The 14,545-nt window shown below is 44.0% G+C and overlaps 1 protein-coding gene across 3 annotated transcripts in view; it reads left to right on the top strand.

The window, feature by feature from the left end:
- CUX1 (cut like homeobox 1) overlaps positions 1–14,545 on the top strand; it is a 285,607-nt gene that overhangs the window by 211,193 nt on the left and 59,869 nt on the right. For 2 of the 3 annotated variants that reach the window (XM_082493162.1, XM_082493163.1), the window contains exons 17-20: positions 388–489; positions 2,746–3,572; positions 4,998–5,163; positions 5,840–5,896. The exons of the other annotated variant lie outside the window; for it this stretch is intronic. In XM_082493162.1, coding sequence (XP_082349288.1) covers positions 388–489; positions 2,746–3,572; positions 4,998–5,163; positions 5,840–5,896 — 1,152 coding nt within the window. The remainder of the gene's footprint in view (positions 1–387; positions 490–2,745; positions 3,573–4,997; positions 5,164–5,839; positions 5,897–14,545) is intronic. 3 annotated transcript variants of the gene reach the window in all.

A 14,545-nucleotide genomic window follows, 5' to 3' on the forward strand; every position in this document is an offset into this window, starting at 1 on the left:
TCTGCCTTTCCCCTCTGGTTCTGTTCCCTTCTGTTTCCTCTCCCCCTCCAAAAAAAAAAAAAAAAAAAAAAAAAAAAAAAAGAAAAGAAAAGGAAAAAGAATAGACCTATGTACGTTACCCTGGAAAAGGAATATATGACCACCTAGTTCTTCCCCTGGTGGTGCCAGTGCTCCCACCCTTCAGTGCAGCTAGCGGGCAGGCTTTTTGCACAATGAGGGTTATCTTTCATTATGTTTAAGTACCTTCTTGGTGGTGTAAATGTTGGTAAAGGTCCTGTGTAAACTGTCGTCAGGTCGTGCTGGCGGTATTTCAGTATATACTGTCTGCGTTAAAAAAACCAACCAAATAAGTTTTCCCATTGTCATTAGGTTTGTTTTCCTCTTCAGGTAATATAACCACAAGGATCCGAACCACAGAGACTGGCTCTGATGAAGCCATCAAATCCATTCTCGAACAAGCCAAAAGGGAGCTGCAAGTACAGAAAACAGGTACAGTCTCATTTCGTCTCTTACTCCTTTTAGTTCAGATTTTAATTAAAACAATTACCATGAGCTTTCTGGTCAGTTAATTATATTCTTAAAACCTTGAATGTGGGTTTGAAGAGCTTTTTTTTTTTTTTTTTTTTTTTTTTTATTTTATTCAGCGGAGTTGTTTCTGTCTATAAGGCAGCCCAAGTTAAGGTTACACGTGTCACGGCTTGGCAGGGTCTCAGCTCAGCGCCCTGCCAGCTCTGCTCTGCCCCGCTCCTGGGAGAGCGACGCTGTGAGACTTCTAAAAACACCTTTTTTCCAAGTGCAGAGAGCCCTGCCGCCCTTACACCGCCCCCGGCCTGCGGGCAGTCACACTGCGGGGCGAACCTGCCAGTTCGCTCCTTGGAAAGGGAATGGCTCCTGCTTTCTCTTCTCTTCTGTCTAACCCAGGCCCCGGGGGGACACCTGCATGGGAGAGGGAACTGAATGGATTTGTGGGGGTGAAGGTCCCGATCTGGCCAGTGATTCCCAGTCACACGGTACCATCGTACTGTGGACGTCATGTCCTGAAACTGTCATATAGGCAAACTCAGTTCTAACTTTTATATAACTTCATTTTTGGTTACGGAATGTATTCAGTCAATGAACTGGCAAATCCAAAAAGCCTTTCCTTTCCCCAAAACATCGCTAGTTTAACATCTTAGCCCAAGATAAGTTTAATTTCTTACTGTATGCTGTCACATCACATAGGTAATGTTTCTGTCTACTCCATAGCCCTCCCAACTTTGCAGGAGTTTCCAGTACTGCTGAAGGGCTCATGCTGAAGTAGAGAGTGCTGTGTATTACTTCTGTTTCGTTTTTTAAAGTAAATACTGATTTACAGTTTTGGATAGTTGCTTTTAAATGAAAACTAAGCTAAGCTCATGGCAAAATATAAAAGACTAGTTAATATACGATTTAAGTAATACGACTTTATCTAAGTAGTGGTTACATAGAGAAAAATGTGGGCTGTGCGCAGGAAACTGCAAGCACGTTGTTTCAGCTGAGAATCTCAGACTTCCTTTAAAATATTAATTCAGCCTCAAAACTCCCTATGAAACCAGTAGATAAAACAGAAGAGGTGGTCCCACTGTCTTTTTTCCTATTTCTTAGCTCTTCATGTATTTTATAGCGTGTGACAGGACGGAACGCAGGGAGGCAAATTTGGAAATGTATTCAGATGAGGCATAAAATTTCTAGAATAATACACAGCGCGTTTCAAATCTTATTTCACTTTGAGGCCACTTCTTGCAGCGTATGGGTTCCCTGTTACTGTCCAGTGCTTTGCTTTCCCCGTTTGTTGTAGAGTAGCTTTCAGAGGAACTGGTTGTCAAGCACTGAGGCCCTCAGTGGAGACTAACTTAAATGGAAGCAGATGCCGTTGCAAAAACCTCCTGGCTTTGCAGAGATAATTCTACACCCACGTTCCAATCTCTGCTCATCCCTGAGTGCTGCGGCACAGCCACACGAGTCCTGGTTCACCACTGAAATACTGCACTGAGGTGTTATCTCTTCTGAAAGCGGCCGTGGCTCCATTCTGGGGCTTCGGATAAGGCGGAGAGTGATGGCCAGGCGTCAGCCTGAGTTTTGTAGAGCTCTTTATTTCAGTGGTTGGGACCATGGAACAAGACAGCAGGAAGCAGGAGCGTATTCAGCTTGTCAACTGAAATAGTGAAGTCTCTTACTAAAGTTCTTGCTGTGTTGTAATTTGCGTGTTATATTTTTGGAGTTAAAAGGACTCACCTTATTTATATTGTAAGAGGATATTAATAGTCTGTCCAGGTGAACGCAGCTGTGTTCAGTTTTGAGTGTGTCTTCCGATTCACTTGTGGAGATGGAGAGAAGTGAAAGGTTAAAATAACTTTGTAAACAGAACTATAAAATGTCATTGACCACTTGGGGTGGGGGAGGAAGAGGCGAAGGCTTGATGTTCAAAGGCGTTTATTTGCAAATTTTTACAATGGTGGAAAACGCGCAAGTAGTGCTAGACTTCTGCAGTTGAGTCTGTGCGTGCAAACGCCCAGCACTTGGGCAACGATAACAATTTTCCATTGAAGAACTTTGGAAATTTTACTTTAGTTTGAAAAGTGCAAACCTTTGCTTAGCGAAAACTCTTCCCTCCCATCCAGAAATGTATTGCAGCCCCTTTTCTGCCAGGGAAATGTTTGCAGTAGCACGTGTTGAATATGAAGCATGTTCCTCTGTTGCATTTAGTCTTTTGGTTGTTTTTCATAGCTGAGCCGGCTCAGCCGCCTTCTGCGTCTAGCAGTGGCAATTCTGATGATGCTATTCGATCCATTCTGCAACAAGCCCGACGAGAAATGGAGGCACAGCAGGCTGCCCTTGAACCTGCCTTAAAAACACCACCTTTATCTCAAGCTGACATTTCTATCCTGTCCCCCAAACTAGTATCTACGCCTGCAATGTCTTCGGTTTCCAGCTATTCTCCTTTGGCCATATCCCTGAAGAAACATTCATCTGTCACTGATTCCAGTATCTCTGCATTGCAGAACCTCTCTGGGCTCAAAAAGGAGCCTCAGGAGGCGCCCGTGTTAGAGCTCCACGGAGTAAGTGATTCTGCCCAGGGTATGTTGAGGCATGTTAAAAATGAGTTGGGACGTGGTGGTGTTTGGAAGGACCATTGGTGGAATACTGTGCAGCATGAGAGAAGAAATACAGCTCTTCCCGAAGATATAAAAGTTGAGGAAGCCAGTGGTGGAAAAGAAAAGGTCAGCAATCAGACTAGGCCAGATCGTAGCCAGCTCCAAGGACCATCTTCTTCAGAGTATTGGAAAGAGTGGCCAAACGCTGAATCTCCGTACTCCCAGAGTTCTGAATTGAGCATGACTGGGGCGAGTCGCAGCGAGACGCCACAGAATAGCCCCCTCCCTTCATCCCCTATCGTGTCTTTGTCAAAGCCATCCAAACCTTCAGTTCCTCCACTGACACCCGAGCAGTATGAGATTTATATGTACCAGGAAGTGGATACGATAGAGCTAACGCGGCAGGTCAAAGAAAAGCTAGCAAAGAATGGCATCTGCCAAAGGATCTTTGGGGAAAAGGTAAAGAACTGGTTCTCTCTTGTTACGCCAGTGTTGTCGATGTGCGCTGTGCCCGGGTTAACGGAGGGGGATATGCCACCTATGTCTTACGGAAAAATGTTTTTGCTTCGTGTGTCAAGTCTTTCAAAAATAAGCTCGCAAAGGAAAGTATTCGTTTTCCTGTGTTTTGCGAATTGCACAGGTTTTCATACAAAGAATTGGCTTCAGCCGCTTGTAATTGGAAGTGGGGCCCCCGAGTTCAGAAGCATGGAAAGCTGAAGCAAACGTTGTTGAGGCTCGGTATTCCATGCTTAATGTAATGAATTCGTGGAATATTTGGGTAATACCGTTGTCATGACTGGAGAGTCTTAAATTCGTTATAAGTGAAGCTTATGGACACAAGAGCATTTTTCCATTTTTTTTTTTTAAACATTTGGAAATGCGCACAAGGGTATTTAAACAACCGCACAGAAAATCCCCTACCTCTCCTTAGCCTTAAGTCAAGAATTCACAGTCACTTCTTACACCTGGTGCTTGGTGTCGTAGCGTGCTTTGAGGTGTTTTTAAGCAATGTTTGATTACAGATACGCGATGCACGATAAGGCTTTCTGGAGTTCTCATGTTGTGGGCCCTAAGCATTGACCACGTGAGATTTTGGGGGGGTTCCCCGACCACCAGAACTCTCCTCCCAGGCTGTAAGAAGCGGTGGACATCTGGTGTTCCTTCTTCCTATAAAGAATTGAATCAATATGATAGTATAATAGGAGCTGGCATCGCGCTGTTACCTTTTCACTAAGATGTGAAATGAAAAGCCTGACCTCTTGGGGTCATTAGAGATCCCGTGGCAGCTTTCATTAAGTATGATTTTTAACCCCCTGTACCTGTGCTGAATTCCAGGCAAGTGGTTGCCTTCTGCCTGTCGGAAATCCCCCCTTTGCTGCAGTGGGCTGTATTCTTAAATATTTACCTAGGTGGAGCAGCCGCTGCTACAGGTGAAAACACATCGTTATAATTCATACCAAAAAAACCCTCAAGCAAACATAGGCCTAGTCTCAAAAGTCCCAATTATTTTTGTTTGAGAACAAAATACCTGCCAATCGTTTCCTGTTTTATCTGCCTGTGTGTGTCTGGACTCTGTGTTTTTCCTGTTAGAACTGATGAAACTGTTTGACACCAAATATGAAAAGCATGCAAATCTCGCGCCGTCCTTTTGCCGTTTGTGCTGCCGCTCCGTTCCTGCAGGAAAAAACCCACACTCCAGAAGGAAACCACGGCAGGAGAAAAGCATTTCCATCAATTACCCGCAGATGTCATTTTGCAGTTTTACTAATTGTCCGTATAAAAGCGACGCGAGGGATACAGCAATAAAGGAAAGCGAAGTGACTTAGACTACCCCCCTTCCACGTCAAATGTGTTAACGTGCCGTTCTTGGTTGCTTCACTTCAGGTATTGGGGCTGTCCCAAGGAAGTGTCAGTGACATGCTCTCCAGGCCAAAGCCATGGAGTAAATTGACCCAAAAAGGCCGAGAACCATTTATTCGTATGCAGCTCTGGTTGAATGGTGAGCTGGGACAGTGTGTCCTGCCTGCACAAGGGCAGCAACAAGGACAAGGTAATTAAAATTCCACTATGTTGTTTGAGTTGAGGAGGAGGAAAACTTTTTTTTTTTTCCTTTTTTTCTTTTTTTTTTTTTTTTTTTTTTTTTGAAGTTGCAGTAAGCGAGACTTGCACCCAGTGCTAGTCCAGGCGTTCCTGGAAGTGGCAGCGCCCACCCTCGCAGCCCAACCGGTCCCTAGGGGAACGCGCTGGGAATGTTTATGCACGAAGCCCTCGTTTATGCGTAATTGATAAGCAGCAGTTATCAAGTTCCTAATTAGGATGATATTATCTAGGCGTGAATATGATACGCAAGTCAAAAAATTTTGGCCAAAGAGCTGGAAAGTCTCGTGCGCTGTTTTCTAGGGTTGCACAGGGGGTTTTTATTGTTCCTAGGAGAATATCGATTGCTTTCTCAGGAGGTGAGCTGGAAGAACTCAGCTGTAAAGGGGGAACGCTGTGTTGCAATTACGCTTTTATTGTGGCGCGCTCTTACCCCAACGCCTGTTGATACAGAAAGGCCAGGCTAGAGTTTGGCCTCGGTTGTGCCCTTGTAATGCCACTGACTCAAATGAGCAGCGTGCCCTTGCCCAGAGCAGCGGTTTGCTATTTGTTGAGCCTGCTTACTGTGTGGTTTGTGGTTTGGCATCTCCTTTTATTGTTCCCTGATTTTCCTCTCCTCTCTTATCTAGTCCTTCACTCTGTGACATCATTACAGGATTCCCTCCAGCAGGGATGTGCAAGCTCAGGTAATCAGCTGGTTTCAATGATTTGCTCTGAAATAATTCTCTGTGCTTTTGTTACGTTTCTTTTGCTTTGATGCCAAGAGGTTTCTCGCGTTTCGTTGTATCATGCAGGAGACCCTTCAATTTTTTTATTAACGCAGTTAATTCCTCGTTCTCTCCCTGTTGCTATGGCAGATGTAGGGAGTACACGTATTTAGCTGCATATATTAGGTAAAGAGACTCTGTCTGATCTTAGAGATCATTCGCTCTGTAGGGGTTTTTTTACCATAGTTCAGCTTATCAACTTGACATGTGACAATGGCTGTAAAACAAGACTTTCGTTTGTAATGTGATCTACATACTCCAGCTGCCTTACTTACTCGCTGGCATATTTTTTTTCCACTTTCATTTGCACAAAATCTGCTTTGTTAATTTGAAGGTGGGGAAAAAACCACATTATGTCTTTCTTTTTCAAGCTCTGTTAAATATTCCGAGCCGACTTTTTTTTTTTTTTTCTTCCCCTTCCTCCCCTTTCCATTTGCAAAAAAAAAAAAAAAAAAAAAAAAAAAGCAGATGCAGCAAAGATGAGCGTCAAAGAGAAGTGAATTGCTAAAGGTTTTATAAGATGGCCACAGTATAGGAAGGGGGCTGGAACAGAACAGCTGTGTTCCTGCTGTTAGATACCAAACTCTACCCACACGGACTTTTTACCAATGATGTGCTTAACTGACGTAAAGCTCTCAGACTGTTTTGTGCTCTAGAAAAACACTTGTGCCCTGCTCTGTACTGACAGCCCGGGCCCTGTGTTGGAGAATTACGGCATTTCAGGAGACGGAGAAGGATGGGTCGTGCTCTTCTTCCACCTCTCTGCCATTCTGAAACGCTCTCGGGTGGTGTTTTTTTCTGGAGCTTGCTTGGTTTATTCCGAATATCCCAACCAAACTGCTTTTTCTCTCTACTGGGAAACTGTTTTGCATTCTAAAAGATTTTACTAGGAGGAAATCCGTCATGATATTCAGTCCACATTTTTCTGAAGAAGAACAGTTGAAAATAAATAGATAAAAGCTAAAAAAATGCCCCTGGTAAAAACAAGCCATGAAAACAAAACCAAAATGGGAGAAATTATTTGCAATCACGGGGCTATTGTTACTTATAGCCAAGCATTTAGCGAACATGGAGATTTCCTGCGACGTTTTATACGCTGCTCTTCATTAAAAGCGTGCCGTTGACTACTTGTTTGTAGCGTCAGTACTATGCAAGAGTAACTGTTACGGTTATAAACGCCTAAGACAGCATGGAAAATATGAGTAATTAATTGTAGCCATTTTAAAAGGAATTTGAAATCAGAGGAGCTGGGAAAAGGCTGCATTGTTATTGCTAATCATCATATTTATGACTAACTGTAATTATAAAAGATTGAAAGACAAGCCCATAGTATTAAAATCCGGCCACCTTATGGATTCCCGTGAGGATCGCTGGTAGCTGAAAGTGATTTCCTTCAGGAAGTTCAGCTTTGCTGCCGTGATATTTCGCTCCCCTCCCACACTCCCGATCTCGTTTGTCAGTTCCTGCCCTTGAGCTAATATTTTGTGAGGCGGCACATTCCTATCAGCTAATAAAATCATATTATTGATGATCGCCCTCCTTCTTTCCTTAAAGCAGGCTTACAAATGAGAAAATGGGCTCGTGGCCTTTTCTTCCTCCTTTCCCAGGATTAAAAATAAGATTTTTGTACACGATGTTCTGTTCTTGGTGCCTTTCTCTGGATAGAGGAATAAGGAAGGTTGTGACACCGCGCAGAACAAAAGAGCAAAACCAAATTATTTGAATGAGGAAGGGCAGTTTGGTGATTTTCTTTTATTAGCAGCTGTTCTGTAATTAAAAGCGCAGCAAACAGTTTGGAAAAGGTAATAATAATTATACATTGGTGAAAGATCCTCTACTCCAGGGCAGGAAAAAAAAAAAAAAAAAAAAAAGACGGCTCCAATTTTCTGGTCTTCTGAGACGTTTCCCAGGAAAATCAAGGCAGAACAGGTTGCATACTTGTAATTTTAAAACAGAAATTAATCAGAACAGTTTTAAAATGAGAAAAGGTCTGGAGCCTTTTCCGTGTAATGTAATTGGCCTGGAACTTGTTGAATGCATGAAGGGAAAGAAGTGAAATTAAACTAATACATTCAGTGGCTCCTGAGTGCCTTGCCAAGAAGGTCTTCAGTGTACAGAGCGTCAACATGCACAGTAACGTCTCAAACTTTTATTAGCTGTGAGTATTTTCATTACCGTTTGGCACTATTCTATCAAGCTAGCAAGATTTTCTGGATTTCTGACCCAGTTAGTTACACTTCTAGATCATAAGGTTTTGATTAGCACCTCATTCATGAAAATCTGTTCTTTTGTCCAGTAGTTTTCCGTTGTCACACGTGGACAGATGGACCCATCAGTCTTTTGTATGTAAGAATGAACGGGATAAGCATTTTATTTTTATATATATATATATATATATATGCATTTTGAGATAGCAAAGAGAAGCCAGGCTTTGCCAGCTGTATTTATGAATTTTCAAAAGACACAGTCTATACCAAAATTACAACCATATATATATATATCTATATATATATATCTGTATTTTCCGCTTGTGACCTTTCATCAAGGCTTTGGTGATTTTGTGCAAGTTTCAGTGAACATGTTTAATACAAAAATGGTGCCTGTACCCTAGGTGGTCAAAAATAGTATCACCGTGCCTTTTCTAACATTTTTTCTGTGTATTTCTTTCCACCTAAATGCTCTAATGCCCTTGGGTAAATCTGCCTTTTTAATGATTTATGTGTCAAAAGCACGGACCAAATCACATGGAAAAAAAAAAAAAAAAAGTTGAATTAGTGTCACCCAACTGCATCAGCATTTTTTCATTATGAATTTGGCCCTTATTTAGTTGCATTACTGATGATCAGAGCTGGGTTGGGTTTGGACAGTAGCCACACGCCAGACAAAGGTTTATGTGCTTGGATATTTTTCTAAACACTCGTACGGTATATAGCTCTTGTTAGTTTATTTAATTTGGGGGTCTTACTTCTTTACTGAGCATCTATATGACATTAAGATGAAGTTTCTTTTTTGGTGCTGTTGATTTCGTAGCTACTCCCAGGAAAGCTGAATTTTTTTTCACTTTTGTATTTATCCTCTGTGAAGGACATACACTCTCTATATACTACATTAAAGACTTGCAAATACTCGGTGGGAAAAAGATGTGCCTTTTTGGTATGTGTTTCTGTAAGGGTCGTCTTATGACCTAATGTGGAAATCTTCATTTGCCGATACAGCTGCGGGTGATCTCAGGGGATTCTGAATTTCCCTTTTGTTTGTCTTCCTTTCTGGGTATCATCCATCATTCCTAACCTCATGCTGCTTAGCAATAGTAACACTCATGGGAGTTGAAGAAAGGATTATAGCAGCATAAAATGGGGAGCTAATTAGAGCTTGTTTCAAAATCAGAATCTAGCTTGAGATAATTGCATATTATCCGGTGATTTAAAAACCAGAGATCTACTGTATTTAGATCAACTAAAATATGCATAAAAGCTTTATTTTCAAAATAAAACATTTGTAACAACAGGGAGATTACTTCTTATCATCCCTTGGGAAAGAAAAATCTGAAAAAAAAAATCAGAATGCAATTTGTGGTTTACTGTAGTCTGGTAATGTCGTAACAGGCGTATTGTGGGATGATGGCAAACCCAGGTATCCACTATATTTTTATTTATGTAATATATATTCCTGTAATATTTTTCAGCACGGAAGGTGCTGAGCGGGCAGGTAGCTAACCGTGTACTGAGTAGATCTTCCCGTTTACCCAATAACAGAAGGATGCTGTCGCGCTGGCTGCTCCGCGAGAAACAAAGTGGGAGAGAGTGTACCTCAGGTGTACAATTGAGGTTCAGGGTTACCGCCCTCGTGCGCTGGTGGGAAGATCTCGCCAGCCACACGGTGGCAATGGAGAAGCTCCTGCCCCCCCCATTTCTCCACGGGTCACGGTTATTTCCTTCATTGTACTGTTTTGTTTGGGACGAGCGGAGCCGTCCGAGATGGTGCTGCAGAGCCCAACTGGGGTTAGGCGGTGGAGAGCTGAATCCTTCGTACCTTGAGATCACACGAGTGCTCAGTCCCATGATGCTGACAGATCTTCCCAAATTTGAGCTATTTTTTATTATTGAATCAAAAAGAAGAGAGAAATGGTTTTGCAGTCATTTGCTGGCATTCCGGGTCAATAAAATTGCGTGCCATGAAATGGTTCTGGTTAAAGGGGTCTAGAAGATGGAAGAGAAGGGAGATCAGGTGGCTTTTGATAGCTGGGTAGTCAGACTGCGGTAGTTCCTTGCGTAGGTAGAGTATGTTTGAGGACTGATTTTTGAGTCTTTCCGTTGGGTTGAGAAGGTTGTCTCCTTTTGTGCTAGGTGCAAATGTGGTTTTAAAGTTGGGAGCTGAACAACGAAGTCAGCCAAACGGTTATGCTCATGCTGATCCTGAAGCACACTGGCACGTATTGGTGAAGTTGCCCCATTCTTTCTGCGTGGCTTGAGGTGGCGGCTCCGAAGCAGTTGGCCATGGCTGTCTTGATTTCAAACCATGGGATATCAATTGGCTCCTCATAAGGGCAGCTGTTGTACTCTGTCTGTAATGTGTGTGATCATACTCTGTGCCATTTCCCTGACATTTGGACCATGAAAACCTTCCTGGCAGTCTTTCTGGTATCAATAAAGCTGGGAGGATCGCTGTCAAGGCACCTTACTGGGACCTGGGAATGCAGCGTGAAGTCAGCGTTTCAAGGTAGTTCTTCATAGAACATTGGCTATCGTTGCGAGCCATCATCTGGGCGTTTCGGCCTCTTGCCTGGCTCTGCCCTCCCCAGGCTGCCTTGCCTGGCTGTAGTCCTTTGTCTGTCGGCGACGCTTTACAAATAGTCGGTATTTGTAGGGAAATTCCTGGCCTAGTTGTATTCTTTTCTGTCCATTGAACCACCCGGTGATTAAACGTGCAGAAGATGACTCCGTCCTTATTGTGGTCACAGCTTTACTGTTATAAAAGTAAAATATATAATCATAGAGTGAACACTGTTTTCTAGGCAGATATTCCTTGCGGCTGAATTATAATGACAAAGCACCAACACACTTTTCGTATTAATATGGCAAAGGGGAGACTCATGCTGCATTCTGAAGACAAAGTTAATTCACTGTGAAGTGTGGTTATGGGTTTGTAGCATTCGTTTTGGAGAAGTCACCCGGTCAAGTTGCAGCTAGGGTTTATTTCTGTGGTTCACTTGGGAACGTTGGCCCTGTATGTTTACTCTCCTTCGGTGTGTGGGAGAGGATCTCCACGCAAGGAGCTCACGAGGTAGCATCTCACCGGGCACACCAGTGCCTCGTTCTCAAAATCTTCATTTTTAAAAAGCATAATTAGTTAATCGATATCTTTTTCTAAGCTGTGTAAATAAAACTTTCCAGACCACTGTCGCTGCTGTACTTCTCAGGTGGATTAGAAGAGTACCAGGTAGTGTAATAGTTGCTAGAAAGTGGATGCAGTTTGTGAAGATGTGTTTCCACTGTCGCTTCCGCATCAATCTGAGCGTGGAACTTCCTTGCACTCACTTCTGGCCTTGTTTGAAAGAAACCGTGGCCCTTGAATATTAGAGCTCTGTAACTTCCACTGTTCATCATTTCATTACTTATTACTTCATTTCATTAATTACCAGCATTTTCTTTTCCCTCTGCTTGTGCGTTCGGAGATGAGCGGGCTCCTTTGGGGAGGGGGCCCCCGTTAGCTCCCCTCCCCGCTTCCAGGCGCGGGGGGATTCTCCTGCCAGCTGCTAACCACAGAGGAGCTGGGTGGAAAACGACGAGCTGATACGTTAGAAAGCCGAATACAAAAATAACTGGAGCAGCACTGAAAGGCGAGCGAGGCCGTCGCAGTCGCGCTGTGGCGCGGGAAGGCCAGGCGGCTGCGGGGGGGTCAGGAGCCGGGGTGATGGCCGGGATCTGTCCCCCGTGGGCTGGCAGCTGCAGAAGAGGTCAGAAAGGCTCCTCTCCGAAGGGAGCAGATATTTTTCTGTTGGTAATAGGAGGCTCTGGCAGCTGGCAGAAGCTCACGGTGGTCTGCTGGTTGCTTGTGGGAAAAGGAGGGGGCTGCAGGTCCGGCCCCGTGGCCACGTGGCTGCCACTGGTGGGCTGGAGATAGCCGTGGCCCCCTCGGCCGTACCCGGGCAACAGCCCAACCGCTGCTCAGCAAATTGCAAAATGCTCCTCCGCTGGATGAAAATTACCTTGCTTTCAATTCGAAGAACAGATAATGGGCTATTTTCCTCCCAAAATACTGGAGAAAAGGTGTGCTGGCACCGAGCATGTGGGTTGTTATTCCCATCTTATAATGGGGAGGGAGCTCCGAGGGAGCTGTCTTCTCCACCAAGTCGCTCTGAAACAGGGAAGTAAACAGCCTGTTCGGCTCTGACAACGAAATCCTCTTCTCATTATGGACTTATATATTACTTGAGAGCAAATCATTCCCAAGAAGAAAAGCCAGAAAATTACTAGAAAATTAATATCTTCTAAGCTACCTTCTAGCCTGTCCTTTGCATGAGGGTGCCAGAAAAGCTGATGAATTTGCCTCACCTAATTTGATGGGTATTGAAAGTTTTTAAATTTGCCAGCAGCCATCCAGAGAAACAGCAAGTGAAGGCATCCAGCGACTGTTTTAAACCTGCCGAGAAACACAACTTGCATTGAGAACAAAGCAAAGCGGATTTGAGATCGAACTTGAATAAAAGTGGAAATAGAAAAGTATCCAATTAATAAGCCTAAAGAAAGGAGAAAATATAATGGCAAGAAATGCAAAATAGGCCCGATAGTGCGTGTCCCATATTTGTACTTGTCAAAGATATTGCTGATAGCGACGTAAAAGATCCTCGTTTTGTTGGCAGTAACGCCCTATAGCGGGGCCGAAAAGGTTGGCTGTTCCCCAGAATAACTCGAGGACTGTTTGGTACTATTTATTGGCGAGACCTGAGCTTGGCTAAATATCCCCCTGTTGCTGTCGGTGCTCGGGGTCTCTCCGATGAGCCCGTCCCAGGAGAGTGAGCTGCTTTGGAGAGTAACCTTGTCCTTGCCACTCTTCTCCCCGCCTCTCCTCGCAGCTAGCCCGGCCAAAGCATCCTTCTGTCACGTGGCGTGAGACGGTCCCCTCCGGTGTCCTCTCCTGAGCTGTGCCCCGTTGGGGAGGTTGGGGGGGTGAGTGGCGGCGCTGCCCCCCGGCTCCTCTCTGCCCGGGTCTGCCGACGCGAAGGAGGCGCCAGATCAGCTGCGGCGTAACCGCCGTTGTGTTTTATGGCTGTTTCTCTCTTTTACCCCTCTGGAACTTGGGTCCTAAAAATAGTGCAAGTTTGAACTGGCAGATGTTTCATTTGTCCTTTACGAGAGGACCAAAATTAGCCTCTCATTTGGCACCTAAATAAAGCGGCTTAACTGCCTTTATGCGAACTTTGCAATTACTGTCTATTGAAGTTGCAACATTTCGCTGTGTTTGATGGGGAAGGGCATTATGTAAGCAATACCGGCACCTAAAAAGCCACCAGACCTTGAACGAGAGAGGACGAACAAGAAGGAGCCCAACTGTTTTGGTTTGGGGTTTTGGTTTGGGTTTGTTGGTTTTTTCAGTTTTTCTGCTCTGAGGCAGGTGGGGTTTTTCCTAATGAAGGTTTCATTTAAAACAAAAAAAAAAAAAAAAGCAGAAGTAACTTGGAAATGCTCAGAGAGCTGTCTATCGTAAAGGTAAAAAATATCTAATAAAAGGACAGCAATGGTTTCTCTAATTTTCAGAGAAAAATCTGCACAGAATGCCTGAAGCTGGGTTAGCAGTGGGACTCCCCAGGGGCAACAGAAAGATGTTATAATCAATTACCACATCATAACACTGATGTATGATAATTACTGAGTGTTCCTCCTGAGATAGTGCAGCATTTGGCTGGGATGCGGCTCTTTCATGGTCCACTGCCTGATTAATATGCAAATAATAGGCTGATTGCATGATGAATGCAGAAAATGAGTTCGCTGATAACGTGAGCACCGAAGCGGGAAGATGATAAATTACTTTTACTGACTGTCCTACATTAAGTACCCTTTCTCAACAATTTTATCACAAATTAAGTAAAGCAGTATGGAGAGATTATGAGGATGTGTAAAATAATGTACCTTAATAGCTTTTATAATATTGTTGCGTACAATGTAAATGTCATTTTGTTTCAGTGCTTTAACCAGTACTCCTCCCGAAGAGGAGCGCGTTTCGCGTAGCAGTGTCCGGGGTCACTCTGCTTCGCCTCCTTTCTTCTAAGACGAAGAACAAGCCCCTGCGCTACGGCTCTTAGACAGGACTCCGCTTCTGGGGAAGGCGGGCGGTCGTTAGCCTTGGATCCGTCCCGTGTGTGTGAAAGTCCACATGGTTCGGTGGGGGAGGTACATTTAAGTGCCGTGCACAGTGCTCATACGCATTCTGCTTCCTGCTCTTGTCTGGAGCAGAGAAGAGGTTAAAATCTCGGAGGAGGATATAGAGATACCTTCACACTCAGGCTTACGACAGAGGGGGACAGCAAACGGTCATAAACATGGTAACACGTTAAAGTCAGTCTCTAAT

Source organism: Vanellus vanellus (assembly GCF_965231255.1).
Source record: "Vanellus vanellus genome assembly, chromosome: 19".
NCBI lineage: Eukaryota > Metazoa > Chordata > Aves > Charadriiformes > Charadriidae > Vanellus > Vanellus vanellus.